The 20081-nt window shown below is 38.8% G+C and overlaps 1 protein-coding gene across 1 annotated transcript; it reads left to right on the forward strand.

Annotated features, from left to right (window-relative positions):
- Positions 1–12028: 12028 nt before the first annotated feature.
- Positions 12029–17916, forward strand: vax1 (ventral anterior homeobox 1). Its single transcript, XM_054599614.1, is given in 4 exon segments — positions 12029–12242; positions 13782–13969; positions 17378–17642; positions 17645–17916. Coding segments are annotated over 4 exon segments (939 nt in total).
- The last annotated feature ends 2165 nt before the right edge of the window (positions 17917–20081 follow it).

The following is a 20081-nucleotide window of genomic DNA, read 5'->3' on the forward strand; positions in this document are numbered from 1 at the left end:
TTACTTTTTTATTTCCATGTTTTTAATAACTTATTGAAACATTGCACTGAACCAACACATACAATCCCTGAATACATTTGTGCTTTATTCTATTTCTTGCCAGAGACCTGGCAGCGCTTCTGCTCACACAGCTGAGCAACATTTGCCCTGATCAAGGTTACAGTAGAAACTCTGAGTACAGCTTCAACATGGGCATCACTAAGTACTTGCATTTATTAAAGTTCATAGTCAAGAAAAGTTTTTCACACAGATACGTGCTTCCAAAAAGGCACATTACCCGACTGAACATTTTTGACAGCTCAGGGAAGGATGGAAGTAATTCTCTCATGAATTGTCCAGTCATGTCTGCTTTTCCCTGTGCCTCTCTGAATTTAGCTTTTAGATCACTGTTGCACTGCAAGTCAATAAGTTCCATTTGCAACATACTTGGGACACTCTCCACATCAGCTGAGAAGGGGTCAGCAAACAGCTGGAAAGTGTCACAGCGTGCCTTGAAGTCAGCAAAACGCTGATCAAACTCCTGCAGAAGGTTTTCACTAGCACAGGCATATTCACCCCCACTGAAGGCTGTGCCCTCCTCCACCAGAGACCTGCATGTTGTGAAATGGCTGAGATATTTTACAGAAAGCTGAGTTTTCCACAATTTCAGTTTAGCGGAGAAGGCTTTCACATTTTCATAAGCTGCAGTGATAAGCTGAGCAGGGCCCTGGAGCTTCAGGTTAAGGATGTTCAGCTCCTGTGTTAAGTCCACTAGGAATGCAAGGTCCATAACCCACCCTGGATCATCAGGTTCAGGAACATCCATTCTGTCATCTTCCATGAATTTCTTCACTTCTGCTCTTAAGTCAAAAAATCTCTTCAGGACACTACTAAATGATGTACTTTTACTAAAGTAAAGTACATCACCATATGTTGTAAAAAGGCCCTGAACTGGCGGTGCTGTAAACTCCTGGACCTGATGTAACTGATACATCTCAGGACAGCAGACATGACCTGCTGCACAGTGCCTGTTGGTGTACGATGCAGAACGACTGCTGGATCTGCATTTTCCTCTAACTTTCTTTGAACCAGCGTTACCAGTCGGTCATAGACGGGGCTCCATCCGTGGTAATGCCCACCAGTCTGTTCGCAGTGTTGGAGGAAATAGGGAGAGCATTCTAACAGATGCACACTCCGCGATTGCAACCTTGAGTAACCAGCCTGTTATCATAGAGCCTCTGCAACAGGGACAGAAGATGTATCTATAAAATTGCAAAGATTCCAAGTGCTCTGAGGCCCCAGCAGCAAACGCACCTTTCATAACAGATAAGTATCTTCACTGTGTTATTTAGCCACAGAGCTGTTCTACGTATTGATAACTGATAATAACTGTGGCCTGTGACACTGTTCAACCAGAAGATATGTGGTGTATGCAGCAAACCTATCTGAAGATTGAATTAAACCAATGACAAAAACTTTCTATTTTCTGAGCCATTGGCTAACCTGGTGAGTGTTACCTTCAAAGGCCACATGAGGGCCTCAGAGGCTTAATAGTCATACATCTCAACTGATAGTGAAACATTACAGGACTGTCCAGCGATCTGATTCTTTGTCCCACGACCTTATATTTATTTCCGCTTGGCCAGCATCATAATTTATAGTGGGGAGTTGGCCTTTTGATTATGGACTAGAAAATTAGACTATGATCACATATATTTTATAATGGATATCTCTCTCTCTCTCTCTCTCTCTCTCTCTCTCTCTCTCTCTATATATATATATATATATATATATATATATATATATATAGATAGATAGATAGATAGGTTTTTCTTCATAAATTAATCAATATTTTACCCGATAAAATATCAGTGTCAACATGCTGTCTGACCAACAGTTCCAAACCCAAAAATATCCGTTTTTTTAATCAGCTTATTTTCATGTTATCTAAAGCCCTCTAAGAAATTTTACACGATTATTTATTCTGATAATCACAAATTATCACAAATCTTTTTCTGTCCATCAATGTATTGATTAATTGACAAATCATCTTGGTTGTATTTGTAATGTTGTGCTTTCCTCAAACTTTGGAAGTAGTCAACGGCCATAAATTGACAGGTCTTTATTAAACATGGATTTACACCAGTTCTTTTTAATGGGGGTACTTAGGCCTTATACAAACTTTTCATCTGCATTAAAAAAAAAAGGTTTCCTGTCTAAAATATGGAAATTTGATGAAGCGCCAAGGACATCTTTTATATGGCAGAAATTAAATGAAAAGGATACTTTGATTAGATATGTTTAAACCACACTAAAACCCTTCCCTTTGTTCAGGATGTATGGAAATGTTTGAACACTTTTCGGTAAACGATGCACTGGTATAAATTATGATAAAAAAATCTCACAGTCAATGCTACAACTGACTTTGACTGACTTCTTCAAGTATGACTCCTTTCATCTCTTGGCAAGACTGTTACTTGGCTTTGATCTGAGCAACCTGACATAAAAAAAGTTCTGAATGATAAAAAAATATCTAGTCAAACAGTCATTTGAAAAATACAAATAGAGGAGAGTAATGGACAAAAATGTTCTCATACCTTATTGGCTCATCCTGGTATTCATTGCTGCCTTTGACTGCTCTGTTTTGTTTCAGGACCGTGTTCTGCTGTACACTATTGATTCTCCTGCTTTCATGTTGAACGTCTGCAGGAAGGTGATTGACCATCAGTGAGAACAATTGTATGACGGTCGAAATCTGATCAGGTTAATATGTACTCGTGCATTGTCTGAGCTCTGTTGTGCTTGCGCTGCCTCACGTTGCAGCATCTCTTGTAAGAAAAAAACATAAGAGAAAAATGTGTCCTCCTTCCAGACACTCTGTCATTCATGGTGTTAGCCTTAGCTAGATTTGCTGTGCAGCTATGTTTGCTTAAATAATACAACACCTACTGCATAAAAAAGGCTCAGTGGAATGCAGACAGACACCTTGATTCCATGGAACAGCAGAGGGCTGTCCATGCTTCATCAGGACGTTGATTGGAACTTTTCTCTCATCACGTGCTATCTGCAATTAGGTGCTTTCTGCTATTTTTGGCCTCTCTCGTCTCTTCTGAATGAAGGTCTATTGGGTTTGCCTCTTTAGTGTGTGTAGTCTGTCCTCTTTCCAAGTCTTGGTAGTGAGGAGGTTTTGGAGTCCAAGTCTTTCTTGCTTGGTGGCACCTGAAGTCACTCACTGGTTCTCATGCAGCAAGGTCCTCTTAAATTTCTTTTTAACTTTCTCTTAATTTTCTGTTAAAATAAAAAATAAGAGTAGTCATCTCCAGATTTACCACACATTCTTAACCATTTAAATCCGATCCCACTTGATTCGAAGCATGTGGCCAATTGTTTATTATTAGCATCAAAGAGCTGTATGTGAACTATTTAGAAGCTGAACACACTAACCCTTTTAGGGTTAGACTTCTTAAAAGATATTAATGGATATGGTTGATTTGGTGTTAATACTGTAGTGAGAGCTGATCATTGTATCACTGGAAGTAATATATAATGTTATGACATGATGTAAACACATTTAATTTAAGCCATAGCTGATACATTTATTAGTAGTGGTTTGTATTCTCATATTAACAGTATAACATAAAAAAACACTAACATAATTGGTCTCACTTAATCAGAGGTTCCCAACCTTTGCCTCTTTTCCCAGGTTACATTAAGTATGTCTGATAGTAAAGTCTTAATTCTAACAAAATTACAATAAAATGCTGTTCAATTAATAACAAAATTATTTTGGTTCAGGATAGGGTTCATTTATTGCTTTGAACACACACTATTGACCCAATGCTAAACCTAATGTGGATTAATCCGCTGCTCAAAATAAGTCCTGACAAATGCACTATTTCCTCCTGTTTGAGATATATTAAGAACTACAGCGGCCTTTTTGAAAAATGAAAATACATATTCACAACAGGTTTTTGAAGAGTAATGCCAGAGAGAACCAACAGGCTTGGAGCTGTTGACAATAACATCTGCCCTTTAATTGTTAATGCAAATTTATTTTCTCAGGGCCTCCGTACTCTAAGTAATTATATTAACAGGTAAGTACAATCATTTTGCCCATTTTATTCAGTATACTGTACCATTTTGTGCTCTCATTCTGTGAGTTTGTCGAAATAAATGGAAAGAGAGGGCCCCAGTGCCCATATGTATGTCCTCACTCCCAACATGCAGCTTTTTTAGAGGTTTCTGTTTAACAGATGTATGCAACTTAATGGCTTTAGCTCCCAGCAGTAATGATCTGCTGTAATTCTTTATCATCCAATACAGTGAAGATGAGGTTAAACAGTGAGCAGCACAGCACAGCTTCAAGTCAAGCCAGCCGTGTTTCCAAACACTCCCAAAAGATTTGCCCTGATAAATAAAATAAAAAAATCCATCTGTGTTCTGGGCTGAGTGGTCAGAGAGGAGAAGAAAAAAAACCTGATTTATTTTCAAAGCTTTTATGATGCTTTCCATTGTTCTCCTCACGCTTTAGTCTCGATGCACTCTGTGACTGCCAATGGGGATGTAACTGTTGCAGAGACACAAAGCAACTGCTCAAATTACACCTGCGACAATTACTACAGCCAGGCGCTGTCTGCGGGACAAAAGAGTGTTATCTAAAACTACTCACAGAGAAAGAACAGAGAAAAACAATTACTGCGAGGGCTTTGTTGCAGGTTTTAGGCTGTCTGGTATGTCACACATATACTTAAAATTGTATTGCCAACAGCAAATTATTATTTTCTGTCTTTAAAATGTATAATGACATGTTGCCAACTACTTGAAATACAAATGACCTCTGAGTTTTACATTCAACATTCAATAAAAATTCAATGTCTTTATTTCACATCATAATGCAATAACTGAAGACATTTGGCTTAGGCTTTGATGAACTCCAGAAACTCTGTTTAAGCACTGAAAACTAAAACTCTTTTTGTTACAAAGTTAAAGCTGGAAAATATTCAGCAGGCCTATCAGAAAGCATAAATGATGTCCAGCTCTACATTATCCAGAAGCGTGTTAACCTCAGTGTTACACATATCAAACAAAGGGCAAAACACACTGATTATAGTTGGTCATGTCATGAAAATCAGACATTTCTAGAAAAGCTTAATAGTTCAGGGAATGGTGTCAGAGCTCTGGTCAATCAGGTTAAGGATACACACCCAATACTTGTTAGCAATATGCATTCATTGTTGGTTTGGTCATTCCATTGGATTTATTGACATAATTGGATAAAATAAAAAAGCTTTAACATTTTAGGCCTTTCACGAGTACATCATTGATCTTTACGAGATAGACATATTAATCTGCAAACTCTCCTGCAGTCATTCCAGCACTGATGCAGCCTTTTCCTCGTCTACACCATATTAGCTGAGCAGATTATCTGGAAGCCCTCAGTGCCCATTAACAATAGAGTTGTCACTGGCCTGAAAACATACGGTTCTCACACCAGAAACCAACACACATAGCAATTAATCACAATTATTAGCTCAGTTGTCAGCACTGATCAGAGTTAATAATACTTCAACAGCTGTGATGAAGGTTAATAGGAAAAGTTTGTTTCCTCAACACCATCAACAATTACAAGCAGACCATATTCATAAGGCACCAAGGATTTGAAAGTGAAGGGAATAAAGCAAGATTCAAATTCCTCGCTCCCAGTGAAAACCATCAGTGCTTTTTAGCTCAGCTGCCAGTGTAGCCCCCCGCCATAGATGGAAACAAGCCCTTTATCTGGAGGGTTCAAGAACAGCTTGCTCTCTTACTGTGGAACATAATCAACACATTTGTAAACGTAAAGCAGGGCTCTGAATATAACCATTCATCTTGAGTTACCATGTTGTCGTTCAGACATCAAGGCTCTCCAAGGCCTGCGCTCAACACAGCAACCCACCTTGTATTAGAAAACTTAAAAGGCTTTGCCACAAAGTGCCAAGTATCTTTGGGTCCAAATAACAGGACCACAAAGAGCCAACTTATGGAAGGCATTAATAGCATGTTAGGCACACATTTGTTTGTCTAGCTCGCTTTGACTGTGTTAACTGACTATTCATGTGTGCCATAGTCACAGCAGAGAAGATATCTAAAAAAACATGCTGACATATCAGCAGGTCCTGTAAAAAAAACAAGTAACCATTTCCTCCCTTGAAATAACTTGAAATTTCACCTCATTCTGTTCGGCTGGCTTGAACAGGTGAAGGGTGTGATTTGATTTTCTGGGACATGTTTATTTCTAACCAGACATTAAAATTGTTCAGAGAACAACTCTAATTTCCGCTGTTGAAATAATGAAAACTGGCCCAAACACGGTCACATTACAGCACAGCGCATTGTTCAGCATTGTATAGAGTGTCACTGAAGCCTTGTTGTGTTAAAATGATGACAGTAATAGTTCTTCCTCAATCACACCACAAAGTCTGACATAAAATAAATGCAAAAGGTGAATCTATGAATATATATTCCTTCATGCGTATTTATACAGGAAGGAAAGTGTGTGTGTGTGTGTGTGTGTGTGTGTGTGTGTGTGTGTGTGTGTGTGTGTGTGTGTGTGTGTGTGTGTGTGTGTGTGTGTGTGTGTGTGTGTGTCCTGAAGGCCAGTTGAAGGCACCCTTGTGTTAAATTGTATGGGGTGAAATGCAAAGCTATTGCCCACATCAGCCATATACACCAAGGCTAAGGTTTAGTCAAGCACTGCTGTGTCATATACAGTGTAATTGTGTAAGCTTATTACATGGTAAATGGATGGTTCTTTGCCGATGTTCCACAATATTATAAAAGGCTTATACGTAATTATCCTTTTTAAGTGGATGAACAAAATCTGAAGCAATCCTTTGGATTCCAGTCTCCACCAGGAGAAAATCTAAAGGTTGTTTGGTTGGATTCTTTGGAAGAAATACTATACACATCTGTGTTTCATGTTTTATTTAATGTGAACTGTTCGATAGTTTTTCTTACATAATTACTCTGCTGTTAATTGGTGAGGGAAATATCAGTTGCAACAGAAAATAATGAAGATGCAATGGGGGTCTTGAAAGAAACAAAACACATTTTATATTACTGACCATGGTTTACTACTAGATAATCTAAAATGTATGGCATGAGAAGTGTTCCAACACTCCTGGTCAAATAAATAACTTGAATGTAAAATATTCCTTCTGAAGTTCCCCAAGGCTCTTTGTCTGTGTGACACCTTTTTGTATATTTTGAACACTAGTTCAGTGTCCGTTCTGGGCATTCCTGTTGGAAACGAGCCAGTGGTTGGATGAATCATCTGTCAGTCAAACTCTGACCGAAGCGAGACAGGAGAATAGCTAAAACATATTTTCTATAGAGAAACTCTTCAGTGTCCTTCTTTGCTCTCCAGTTTGGATAGAACTGATGCTACTGAACATCTACACAAACCGCTTCAGGATCCGCCATTATTGTTCAGGATGAATAGTCGCTTCTCTGTGTTGTCTCATGCACACCTAAGCCCCGCCCCTAGCTGACCCTACATTTTTATTTCATTCGTTGAGACCACATATAAATTATTTTGAAGCAAAACTTTCATAGACATCTAAAAAAAAAAATGTAATTCTTTAATGGGACTTCATTGGACACTGTTCACATATAGAGGTATACACTACTTACTGTGTGAAAGTATTGAGGAGATATATATAAAACAAATACAAATTTAATTTTCATTTTACAAAACTGTATCATCATCATATAGGAAGTTTAGGATACCTTCTGCCATAACCGCTAGGGGTCCGAAAAATGCCCCCGCAGAACCCTTTTTAGTGAAATCTGGGTGGCCCAAGACCTCAAGATACTCATTCTTGAGTCAGACAATGAAATTATATTATTGCAAACCCTAGAAAGTCTCCCAATGTAACAACATGAGTAGCCCTTTCCATACATAAAACCAATGGCTGCCATAGAATAAACTGTTGTTATCTCCAAGGTATACCTTGGAGATAACAACAGGTATAGAGCCTAGACTATATTCACTGGGACAACTGTGTTTGTGATTAGGCTGCAACCAGGCTGCATTCTCTCTATTGTCCATCAGGGGGCGACTCCTCTGGTTGTATAGAAGTCTATGAGAAAATGACTCTACTTCTCTCTTGATTTATTCCCTCAGTAAACATTGTAAACATGAGTTTATGGTCTCAATCTCTAGTTTCAAGCCTTCTTCAATACAGCATGATGTTCATTTAGTAAATGATGCTCCATTTAGAGTCAAACAGACCATAAAGCAGGGGATGCTTTAGGGCGGGGCCACACAGTGATGGGCGGGGCTACACAGTGATTTACAGGTCTCTACTATGGCACTGACCGGTCTCGAAATTGTCTGTGTTCTCATCTTAACACTTTAAGCCTTTCACTGTGATTTTTCACATTATGAAAGTTAACTATAGCCTTTGTGGTTACCTGCGAATGGTTTTATTCAGCATTCAGTTTCAACCTCTTGTCTCACTTCTGGTTGCAAAAAAACGATGTTGTGACAGCCAAAATGCTGAACTCGAGGCTTTAAAACTGTAGTCTACGAACCACTGGGTGCCACAACTTCTTATACAGTCTAAGGTTCTGATACCTTTACAACATGCCAGTAGTGTAGCTGAAGATAAGCAGTGTAATGGTATTATTAACACAGGAGTTTGCTAACATTGTGTTGTTCTTTTCAAATTGAGAGAAAGGGTCAGTCAAAATAATGAAAATCCCAATATTAGTTCGGACTAGCTACTGACGCTACTACACATGAATCAACTCACTGAAAAAATGGTAGGTTTACATCCTCCTGGCCTGCTGAAGTTAGCTGAATGTGTTTCAGATGCTGCCCAGCTTCTCCCTGCATTTACTTAATTTCTCACTCTATCTTGTCTAACCACCTACATCAGACGAAAATAAAACAAACATATCATCATCCATTGCATCAACTTGAGGCCTGTACAACAAAGAAGGATGTGTGATTAGTGAGGGAACTTCAGGGTTTACTATGGATTTTCAGTTCCACAACGGAGGTTCACTTCTTACCGGGATGAATCTCCATGGTAACTCATGCTGAACACCTAACCTAGTCCAGAGCAGGTTATGTTGGTGAGAAGAATCTTCTCCTATAAAAGCACAGCCTACTGACCAATTAGAGCTCAGTTCATGGATCGTTAGATAATACTATACAAATACGCTGCTCAAAGAATAAGAATACATCTCAGCAAAACATTAACTAAACAGAATACACATATGTAATTATAGTCAGATCCACTGTGCTCTAGGTTTAGCAGTGATATTATAAATCTATTAATTTAAACACATTCACACAGTCAGGGATTTCTTGCCAGCTGTCCTTCATGACTTTGGCAGTTTCAACTCTGTTACTTTCAGCCTGAATTATGTGTTTAACTTATTTGTATTGGTCTGATATTATAGTTTTCGCTTTAATTTCTAAGAGACGGCATATTTGTTCATGTTTGTGATTGGTCAGATGCTGCAAAGACCGCCTCTTAGAGTGAAAGTGCCCATAACCGGATTGTGAAACCCTGGGTTGATTTACAGAGTTGATAACCAGCTTAATAGGACCATTTAGGGTGGTCATTGTTGTTAGGGTTAGTTGCACCAGATAACCTAAAGATACCCTGGGTATGTTGAACTTGCTTCGTAGTACAGACCCCTGGTCTGTGTTTTCTGAAGTCACTGTCTCTACTGCTTCTCCAAAGACAGCTAGTAAACTCAATGAACAAGGTCACACTTACCAAGTGTAGCAGCTGAAGACTGAAGGCTGTGGGCTTCATATCAGTCTCTCTAGTGACATCACTGGCAAACACCTCTTTATCAGCACAACGTCCTCAGGCCTGTTCAGCATAATGGCAGCTTGCACTGATTTTCCTTTTTTCTTACTGCTAATTTCAAGCAGTATCAAATCAGGAAACCTGTATCTGTGTAAAATATTTCTCTCTTACATGTACAAAATCACAGTAGTGAAGCCTGGAATAGAAATTTGATGGTTGTTTTTGGTGTTTAATGTACTTTTTACATTTTCTACGGGACTTGCACTGCGATGTATGTGTTGGTGTGAATTATTTACAAGGCTAATATATTTAGTAATGCGCTCTTAAATTTTTACCGATCTATCATTTGACATTCCATACAGTAATTTACCAATGGAACGTGTGTGTTGTACTAGAGATTACATGCTGCTCGACAGTACACATGCAGTATTCTTCATACATTGCAATAATGACTGTGTTGTATTTTTGGGAATGCGGAAACTCAGCACATCAGTCTTTTCTCCTCCTCAGCCATTGTGTGTAGCTGAGAGGCCAAGACGCTGCGTCCTCAATTGATTTCCCAGGCTGGGGCTCGGCACCACAGCTTGAGAAGCCCAGGTCCCCTTTAGTCGCTCCCTTCTTTGCCTCCTTTTTACCTTTCTCAAACAATGGGCCCTGCCCCTCTCCAAGCAGTGCCCCCTAAACACTCAGTGAATAAAGTTAGTCCGACATGCAGCCCTTAAACCCACCCCGAGACTGCTGCCGGGCAGCCACACTCGCAGAATTGTTTGTTAATAGTCCAATTAGATAATTGCCATCTTTCACTCCTTTTCCTCTCTGTTTCCCATAAAGGCATGAATGGCACTCAGGGAGGGGGGCAGATTGAAGAGGGCTTCTGGCCAGCTAAGGTGACAAGAAGGGCCAGAGAAAGCTCCTTGCACTAGGCCACTGGTTTGAATTGAATCATTGTGGCCTAATCAATGGTCTTATTGGATTACTGGCCACTGCTGTGTTCAGAGATATTGTTGCACTGACAATGAAAATAGCTTAGAGTTGGTGGTTGGGTGGGTGTGTAGTGGGCTGGAAGGCGGGTGGTGGAGAGAGGAAGGGGCCATTCCAGAGGTATGCATGTGTGAGGGAGAGTGTAGGCAGCCTAAACACTAATGACAAGCTTTGTTCCCCTTTTTTGTAGTTTTCAAATGTGCAGGTTAAGATTATGAGAGCTGAAGGTGGCTTCTGGGGCGCAATCATTTGAATACTGGAGGATGTGGCGTTAGCAGCCTTGCTGGGTTGCTCTGCGTAGCTCTCTGAATAAACACAGGGAACGTGAACACGATCCCCGGAAGAGCAGAGCCTGCCGGTTTTGTGGTGCTCAGCTGGCTGGGTCCTCTCTGCCTTGATACATTTTGATCGGCAGGCTTTTGTTCGTTATCCTTTTCACCTCTCTCTCTCTCCCTCTCTCGGGCTCTCTTTCAGTGCCTCTTGCCTACAACAGCATAGTGGCGAGATCCACACATTGCAGAATTCTGTTGATTGGTGAGGAAGTCAAAAGGAAAAAACGGGATCAAAGTTCGCTGACATGCTGCGGCAATCAGGTGAGCTGTGAAAAGTCGGGGGAAAACTGTCTGGCTGTGTTCTGCATACGGAAAAATGAAGCACCCAGGAACTTTTTTCAGGTCTGGAAGAGTCGTACCTCTGTGATTGTGTGCGTTCATCTGGGGTTCACGGAGGCTTGGTTGCGAGGCAAGACCAATCATTTCTCTTGATTCTCTGGGCTGAGAGCAGGCAAACAGAGGGGGACGGGACGAGCATACCCCTCTATCAAGACCTGATCTATTTCCCCAAACAATTTAGTGTATTCATGAGGTTACGCAAATGTGTAGGCAGCAAAATTACCGTAATCAATTGAAACAGCGAGTGCCCATCCATGGCTCTGATTATTTGGAGATCATCTATCAGCCTGATGTCTATGTAACGAGGAAAGGGGGGCATTGAATTACTGTTGAGTTTCACTGGGAAGTCCATGATCATTGGGCAACAGAGTTTGGTCAGTGATAATAGGGCTCCTTGGTCGGCGTCGGAAGTATTTCACCAAACATTAGCTGGCTGACTCTGCCCTGCTGAAAGGTGCTGTTTTGAAACTAAACCCCACACTGTCCAGACGATCGGCTGCACCGTGTTCCCTGTAATCTCCTTTTTTTTAACCTGACAAAGGAAAAAAAGAGGCGGACGAGCCACAGGTCCAGGAGGATAAACTGAGCATGGAGGTCAGGTACAACCAAGAGACGGAAGGGATGGGGCTGAGGAATGGACTAAAGAAGGGGAAAGATGACAAGGACTCCCAGGGCAGCTTGTCCAAAAGCTTCCTCAAGGAGCAGCCGGACTCCTTTTCCCCCTCTGGGACCGTGGACAACTGTGACAAGAACAGGGGGAGCACGGGGGACCCAGACTACTGTCGGAGAATACTAGTCCGAGGTAAGGCTTGCGGTCTTTCTCTTTTTTTTTCTTTTTGGAACTTGCTGAGTCGTACTTCCGAGATCATACAGTTCTCGTACATTATCTTGTGGAAACATTGTCTAAACTGCAGATAGGTTTGTGATTTTAGACAGTAGTTGTAGATAAATAGAGAAAAAGTTCACAATTCGGGGGATTTCGCTTAACTTGAGAGTTAATTGCAAAAATATCCCCCCAAACTAACATTTTATCGTGGAAAAAAAGGGCAATTATAGGAACATAAAAATGTAAGAGAACTTAATAATTTGTCATGAAAAAGAGTTAATTGTTATTAAAGATCTGTATCTTAAATTTCTAGGCCAGGTATTCTTTATGACCTCAATGCTTTTGTCTCTGGACCTTTTGTAAACACTATGACAGGCCCATTTTTGTGGGGATTTCATACTGAGATAATGCGTTAAATTATTCAAAAATGTTTAATGTTAATTATTAAAATTAACCATTCACTTATATTGCCATGGGTACATTTAAATTCCACTTTCAGGCCAATAAATATTGATAAATATTATTCACAATATTATAAATACTAAGACACAGAAAAAAGGAGATGGGAGTTTGTTTTAACAGGTATTTAATGACAGCAAATTATAGTGTAAAATTGTGTGAATGAGTGTCAGTTGCCCAGAGAGTGATTAATGTAATGTCCGTCATGCAGTGTTGGCTCAACACTGAGAGTGTATGAAAACAAACTATAAATATAACTTTACCAAAAACAGTGGATTAGTTACGGAAGATATAATGACAGAGAAAAAGAACACTCTCAATTAAAATATTCTATTGGACATCACTTATTTAATATTTGTTTTTATGTTAATAATATTAATAAATATTTTGCAGAATTGCAACCACATTTATTTATCATAATTCATCAATTCTCTTTCTGGTAGGATAGACTACATGGGTGAACTGAAATAGAACCACAACATATTTCTGTTATTTATATTATAATACATTTTTATGTATTCACTTATTATGTGGACACATTTGTAAACATGTTTTAAACATATAAATGTATGTACATTTTCAAAAAACATCTAATCTTTTAATAACAATTAACAAAGGTTTGGAAATTTCAGTTCATAAGATTTAATCCGGACTGTGGTCCCCTAAATAATTATGATCTTAATGTGTTGTAAACTCTTATATTTAATACATTATTCAAACAAATGCATATTATGTTACATTTACTCCACACACACGGATATGACGCCCACAGAGATATTTTATCATATGTTGAAATTAGTAAATAAAATCTGAATTTGACTCAATACTATAAATTCTCATTACCTCCACTACTGTAATTATACTTATACAAATACTAATACAAATAATAACAACAACAACAAATAAAATAAAATAAAATAAAATAAAATAAAATAATAATAATAATGTTTTGTGTAGTGAAAAATGTGTTTACACCCAGAAATATATTTCTTATTTATCTGTTCTAATTGTTCTTTGCCTCAGTGTTGTTAATCAAATTTATTTAAATTGTTGCAGATGCTAAGGGCTCTATCAGAGAGATTATCTTGCCAAAGGGTTTGGATTTGGACCGGCCCAAGCGAACCCGCACCTCTTTCACTGCAGAGCAGCTCTACCGGTTGGAGATGGAGTTTCAGAGGTGCCAGTATGTGGTTGGGAGGGAACGGACAGAACTGGCCCGTCAGCTCAATCTGTCTGAAACTCAGGTATGTATGCATTGTTCTTGTACCATACTAGATTGAAAAAAAGGTGCATTTACTATGAGTAAACTGAACACTCTAATGTGCTTTTTCTTTAACTGAATATGATATATAGTGTGAATTTAATGTAATTTCCTTTTTGTTCCCGACTTCAGTTTTCACTGAATACTACCATCTATTTTGATTTAAGATAATCATGTTACAATATTTTAGGACCACTTTCTTTGTCACAAAGGAAAGTAAAATTATCCATATAATCCAAGTAATTTTCATTTATTCATAAGCCTTGGCAAATAATTAATCAAGTCTATTTCAGACAAAGCAGTTAGAATATTTTAAAGATGCAATCAGTTTTGTTCTATATAACACGAAGTATACTCACATGCGTAATTACAGTTTGGGTCCAGATGGAAATAGGCCTGTTTAAGAGCACTACCGATGTAAGCAATTCTTTAACGGCACCTATAATAATTAACAACCTGTAGTTGTTGTCGAGTGGTTGTCTTCACAGACCTTCCAGGTTCCAGCTCAGTGTTTTGAATATGAGCACTGGAGGGAACCTTTGTTCACGGATTGTATCGTTAAAGATTTCCCTCAGAAATATTTCTAGCAGGCTATGCATTCTTTTCAAGGGAATGCATTGGCCTTCTTAATAAATCTAATGCAGCGTCAATGTAGCTTATGGAGTCTTTGCCATTATTACCCGAAGCTGCTGAAATGAAAGCTGCCATTAGAAAAAGCGCAGACTTCTGGGGTCAGCAGCGGGTCATGCACTGTGGATGAACAGCATTTGCACCCTGTGTTTGACACCAGTCACCCGGTCACCACGTATGATCTGGACTGTTTCTTCAAGGCTTTGGTGTGATTTCAGCTCCAGTCTCATTCATTTATTTGCTTGTTTTTATAAATGTATTAAGTGGCTAACGGGCTACCTTGGTCTTTGGTGCTAATGTGTTGGGGCTTTCATGCGGCGGAAGGAGGTTGACCTTAAGTTGAGGTCTGCCAGAGGTCAACCTTTTCTCACAAAATGCCATCCAACAACTTGAATCTGTTTGTTGATGTACAACTAAACAGCTGTTCAACAGCTAATTAATGTTTTTATTTGCTTTAGTCTTTTTCATTTTAAATATTTTCATATTTTCATTTTACCAACTAAAGTGCTGCTTTTCTTATTTTTTTCTTATTTTTTTTACAAAAATTCTAATAAATGTGATATAGACAATAACCTTTACTCCCTACTTAGGCAGGACAAAGGCTTTGCCTGATGAAATGCCTTTTAATGACAACATGGTGAGATTAACATTTTGTTCCCTGGTACTCACGGCTTGTCGCATTAAGGAATGACATCCATTTGCTGTGTGCCCAGCGTATCATCTTTGTTTGAGCTCCCAGTGTCCCTTTGTTTTTTTGCACTGAGAATGTAACCTCCAAAATGAACAAGATGTTCCTTCTGAGCAGTCTCCACGTGGAGAATTGAAATATTGGATGGAGCCCCAGGGCTTCTTGATGTAAAATGGTTGTTAACAGCTGGTGAAGAATTAAACCACCAACTAAAATAAAATGTGATTTGACAAGCAGCTGCTTATTCCATATACAAGCAGTATGGTGTGATAACAGTAGACTTACAGCTACAAATCATTATTGTTCAATAAAGATTATATGTAACTGAACAATGGCTACGTCAGAATATCTTAATGGATCTGTTGAGTCAGATGACTTGACCTAATTATAAAATTATTTCTAGGATTGGTTATTTTTTCCTTAGGTATGGGAATTTAGAGTACAAGTTTTTCATCTTCTTGATACTTCATTAACTGCTGAATATATACTGGACATACTTCCCATAAAATCTGTGTAAAACATTTGCTTAATTTCTGAAACAAATGGAGTATATTAACTTTGCTATTAGAAACTACAAGAATAATAATCAGATGTTATCCTTTCCAAGATAAATATGGCAGCCTTTTCTTAGATTTTCAAAGAAGAAATTTAGAATTGCTCTGTTTTATTGTGAGGTTTTATATATTTCTACATGTTCTGGGCAAGGAAATCCCACAGTGCTAATTAGAGAAGGAACGGGTCATTCATGGTGGCCATTTTGAATCTGGAGGTTGAATAAATGATGAACTTGAGGTGAATGTGTTATCCATGCCTTTTAAAATGTGAAGTTCATCTTAAAACAGCTACTGTAGACAAACAACCATAAGGGTGCAACTTAAAATTATTTTCATATTTGATGTAGATTTCCAAATGAATGTCAGAAAATAGTAAGGAAAAGTGCTTCCATCACAAGTTGACTAAAACCAAGGTGGCATCTTTATATTTGTTATTTTCTGCAACCAAAAAGTCTACTCCGATATTCATTTTACAACAATCCAAAACAGGAAAAAGCTTAAATTCCTTACATTTGAGAAGCTGACTCCAGCAGACGTCTATTTTTCCGCTTAATTATCAAACAATTATCTGAATTATTGATGACTAATAATAATACTAATAATTTCAGTTTAATAAAATAAATTACACCGTACCACATATTTTCAACATGATGACAACAACAATAAGCAATAAATCAATAAACAATCAAATAATTGTATTGTCTTTTTTTCTAGTTATGTTTCAAAGACAAAATTTATAGGCGGTAGCTGACTATTGAGATTTGAGTTTGTGCTTGAACTTTTTGGAGTGTAGGCGGTTAAGGAAGTTGAGCAATGTTTTACATATGAAAGACTTCTGAGCAAGTTTTGATTGAATTAGACTCCTGCCTGCTAGCTCATCACAGTGAGCCCTCTCCTCCATGACTGAATTGAATCACTGCAGCTTTTGATCAATCGTTACCTGGTGGACAACGCGTGTCGGTGTAGTAAGCGTCCCAACATATAGCTCCAATGCATTAGTGAGTATCTGAGAGTGCATGTGGTGAATGAGTAGGGGACAGACAGGCACTTTGCTTCTTTTGAGTTGTGAACAAAAGCAATGGGTAGAAGCAATCAAGTTAATCTGTGGGGACACAGATGTATAGCTCATGGTGCACTTATCTCCAAGTACTGAGATGATCAGATATACTATGATCACTGGCCTTTTTCAACTTCATTTTTTTTGGCATCTTTATTGGACAGTTGACAGTGAATAGGGATAGAGATGGGGGTATTACATGCAACAAAGGACTCATGAGCTGTAAAAACTTGGTTACCTATCAATGAATATGAATTATTGCCGTTTTCTGATTGCTACACCACCAACATTAGAAACCTGTGTTTCAAAGTAATGCTAAATATATTTAAATTCATATTTTTTTGTATCCCATAAAGGCAATATATAATAATACATGAACTACCCTATGACTACCTTTATGTTACACATTACATTTAGCATGCGTCTCTAAAGGCTCTTACTCTCATCTGTGGTCCTCTCCAGGTGAAGGTCTGGTTCCAGAACCGGCGCACTAAGCAGAAAAAGGACCAGGGGAAGGACTCTGAGCTGCGTTCGGTGGTTTCAGAGACGGCAGCAACCTGCAGTGTCCTCAGACTACTGGAGCAGGGACGGCTGCTAACGCCTCCAGGCCTGCCAGGCCTCCTGCCCCACTGTGGCAGCGGCACACTGGGCTCCGCCCTGCGCCCTCCCTCCATGACCATGGTCAGCAACGGCAGCAGTAGCAACAGCAGCGGCGGCAGCACCGGCACGGCGGGGGCAGCCCTCCACTACCCGCCGTCACCAGCTCAGGGACAGTGGCGGGCCTGCAGAGCTCGCCAGCGGCTCACGGCCTCTTCAGCTTTCCCATGCCCTCCTTACTCAGTGGCGTCGCCTCCCGCATTTCCTCCAACCCCCTGTCCATGGCCGGCTCGCTTGCTGGCAACCTGCAGGAACTTTCCGCCCGCTACCTGAGTTCCTCTGCTTTTGAGCCTTACACGCGGACCAATGGCAAAGAATCCATGGACAAGAAAATTGTGGAATGATGCTTTGTTTCTACATAAATGGATCCCTGTTTCGTCTGGACACGTTTCCTTGGCTTCTATTGTCTTTGTTTGGTTCTGCTCATTGTCTTTCATCTGTCTGTGTCATGTTCTGTAGCAGTTCATTTATTCCAGTTGCACATCTGGCGCCTTGTTCAAGGAAGAAAATAAAGACCTACACAAGCTCATCTAACAAAGACAGGGTGGCGGAGGAAAGATTTTGCACAAAATGTTCCTATAGGACTTGTTACCGAGAATTAGAGAGGCTCTGACACTCTGTGGAGATTACTGAAGGATCTTTCAGGTTTCTGTTAAAACACAGTTTTGTTTAGTTCTTTCTATGAATCCCAAATTACAATATACACAACACAGGGGACAAGAGAATATGGCTGCTTCTTACCACAATAGCTCGACCGCTGTAAGAGAAGTGGTACATAATGTATAGAAAGGAGTGCAGTATCGGTGACAGAAAGTGTAAAGTGATGGTACCTTCCTGAATTGTGTTTTAATATTTGATTGTGTTGGGTAGATGTAGAGAAAGAAAGCGAGCTGTCAAACACCTGAGCAGCGGTTTGTGAGATCCAATCAGCAAATCAAAATAATGTAAATTTAAAATTCAGCATTATGAATGAACAAGCAAGGCCAGTTTTTAAACACAGAATTGAAGAAGAAAAAAGTGCCTCTGTTTAAAGGTCGCTGCAAGGCCGTCTTCAGCACCAAACCCAATGCATTTCACATGTGAATGCGATTTGCTCACGTGAATGCCTCGCAAAAATTCAGCGTACAAAAAGATATTTTTTGTATATCCGTTTGTATTAAGTTTGGACCAAACCAAAACATAATCCGAAGAAGTTGTTGTCATACAGTACGATTGTTCAATTGTTCAGTGTTGTTATCTCTATGGTTTGGTGAGGACTAAAACATTTTACGAGAAAAGTCCTTACTTTGTGGAATTTTCGTCTTCAAGATGCAGTACCTGACTTTTTTCTTTGTCTGTGAATTCTCAGAGTATTTGGTGTACAATTTATATTTCATGCACGAGCTAAGCAAAGGAATGAGTTCATGAAAGGAGGAGTTCTGAGGAAAAGCTTTTCAGCATTAGTAAGCTGCCTGCTTTGTTTAACACTACAAGGTAACAGTTTTTTCAATCATTAAGACAATACAATAACCTTTCCTTTCTGTTTGAAAATGTCTAAATCCAAAGCCTCCATAAAAGACTAATGCATGTGGAGACTGGATGGAATTATTGTAGTATAAAATTACTGGAAATTCAAAATTGTTATTTTATTGTAAATTATTCACTTCTGTATCTAATAGATTATTAGTATATCTGGAAAATAATGAATGAATGAATGTATTAGCGGATTGAGAAATCAATCAAAAGCTCTTTGGTGCTGTTGTTGTGAAATATCTTGAAATTTGTGAAACGTGTGGTACAAATGTGCATATATATTATGTATGGCTACAGACAAAGACAAGTGTGTTTTTCATTTTTCTTTCATACATGTTGCTGTGAATCAAGTTCTGATAAATTTCATGACTGTTATACCTCAGACACCATGGCCTGATGTCTATGCTCCACATGTCTGTTACCACAACTATTGGTAATGTTACTTACAATGTAATCACCACTAATCTTTGACTGGAGTGGGACGATAACAGAACTTCTGATTAAAAGTAAAAGTTGTAATAATAGCTTTATTACAAATTCGAATGAGCGGTTTGAAGAACAATTACAGGTGTACTAGCAGTCATGACATTGCGTTCAGTTTTGAATAGATTTCATTAGGACTGCAGCTAAATACTGTATATTCATTATCATGGGGTCTATAAAATGTCAGAAAACTGTCAAAAAGGCCTGTCCCAGTTCCAAGGTGATGTCTTCAAATGTCTTATTTTGTCCAAAATCCAAACATATTTAACTCACAACGATCTACAACAGAGAAAAGCAGCAAATTCTTGCTTTGGTTTTTAATTACATTTTTTTGCTTAAAAATAACCTAAATGATTAATCAACTATCAAAATAGTTCCTTATACATTTTTTTTTGTTGATCAATTAATTAAGTCCTTGATTATCTGTATTACCTATAGGTTCCACATTAGCCTGAAATGGGATAGCCACTTTGTGACTAATGGAGAATAAATATGGGACACAGCAGGCAAGGTA

Source organism: Anoplopoma fimbria, chromosome 6 (genome assembly GCF_027596085.1).
Source record: "Anoplopoma fimbria isolate UVic2021 breed Golden Eagle Sablefish chromosome 6, Afim_UVic_2022, whole genome shotgun sequence".
Lineage (NCBI taxonomy): Eukaryota > Metazoa > Chordata > Actinopteri > Perciformes > Anoplopomatidae > Anoplopoma > Anoplopoma fimbria.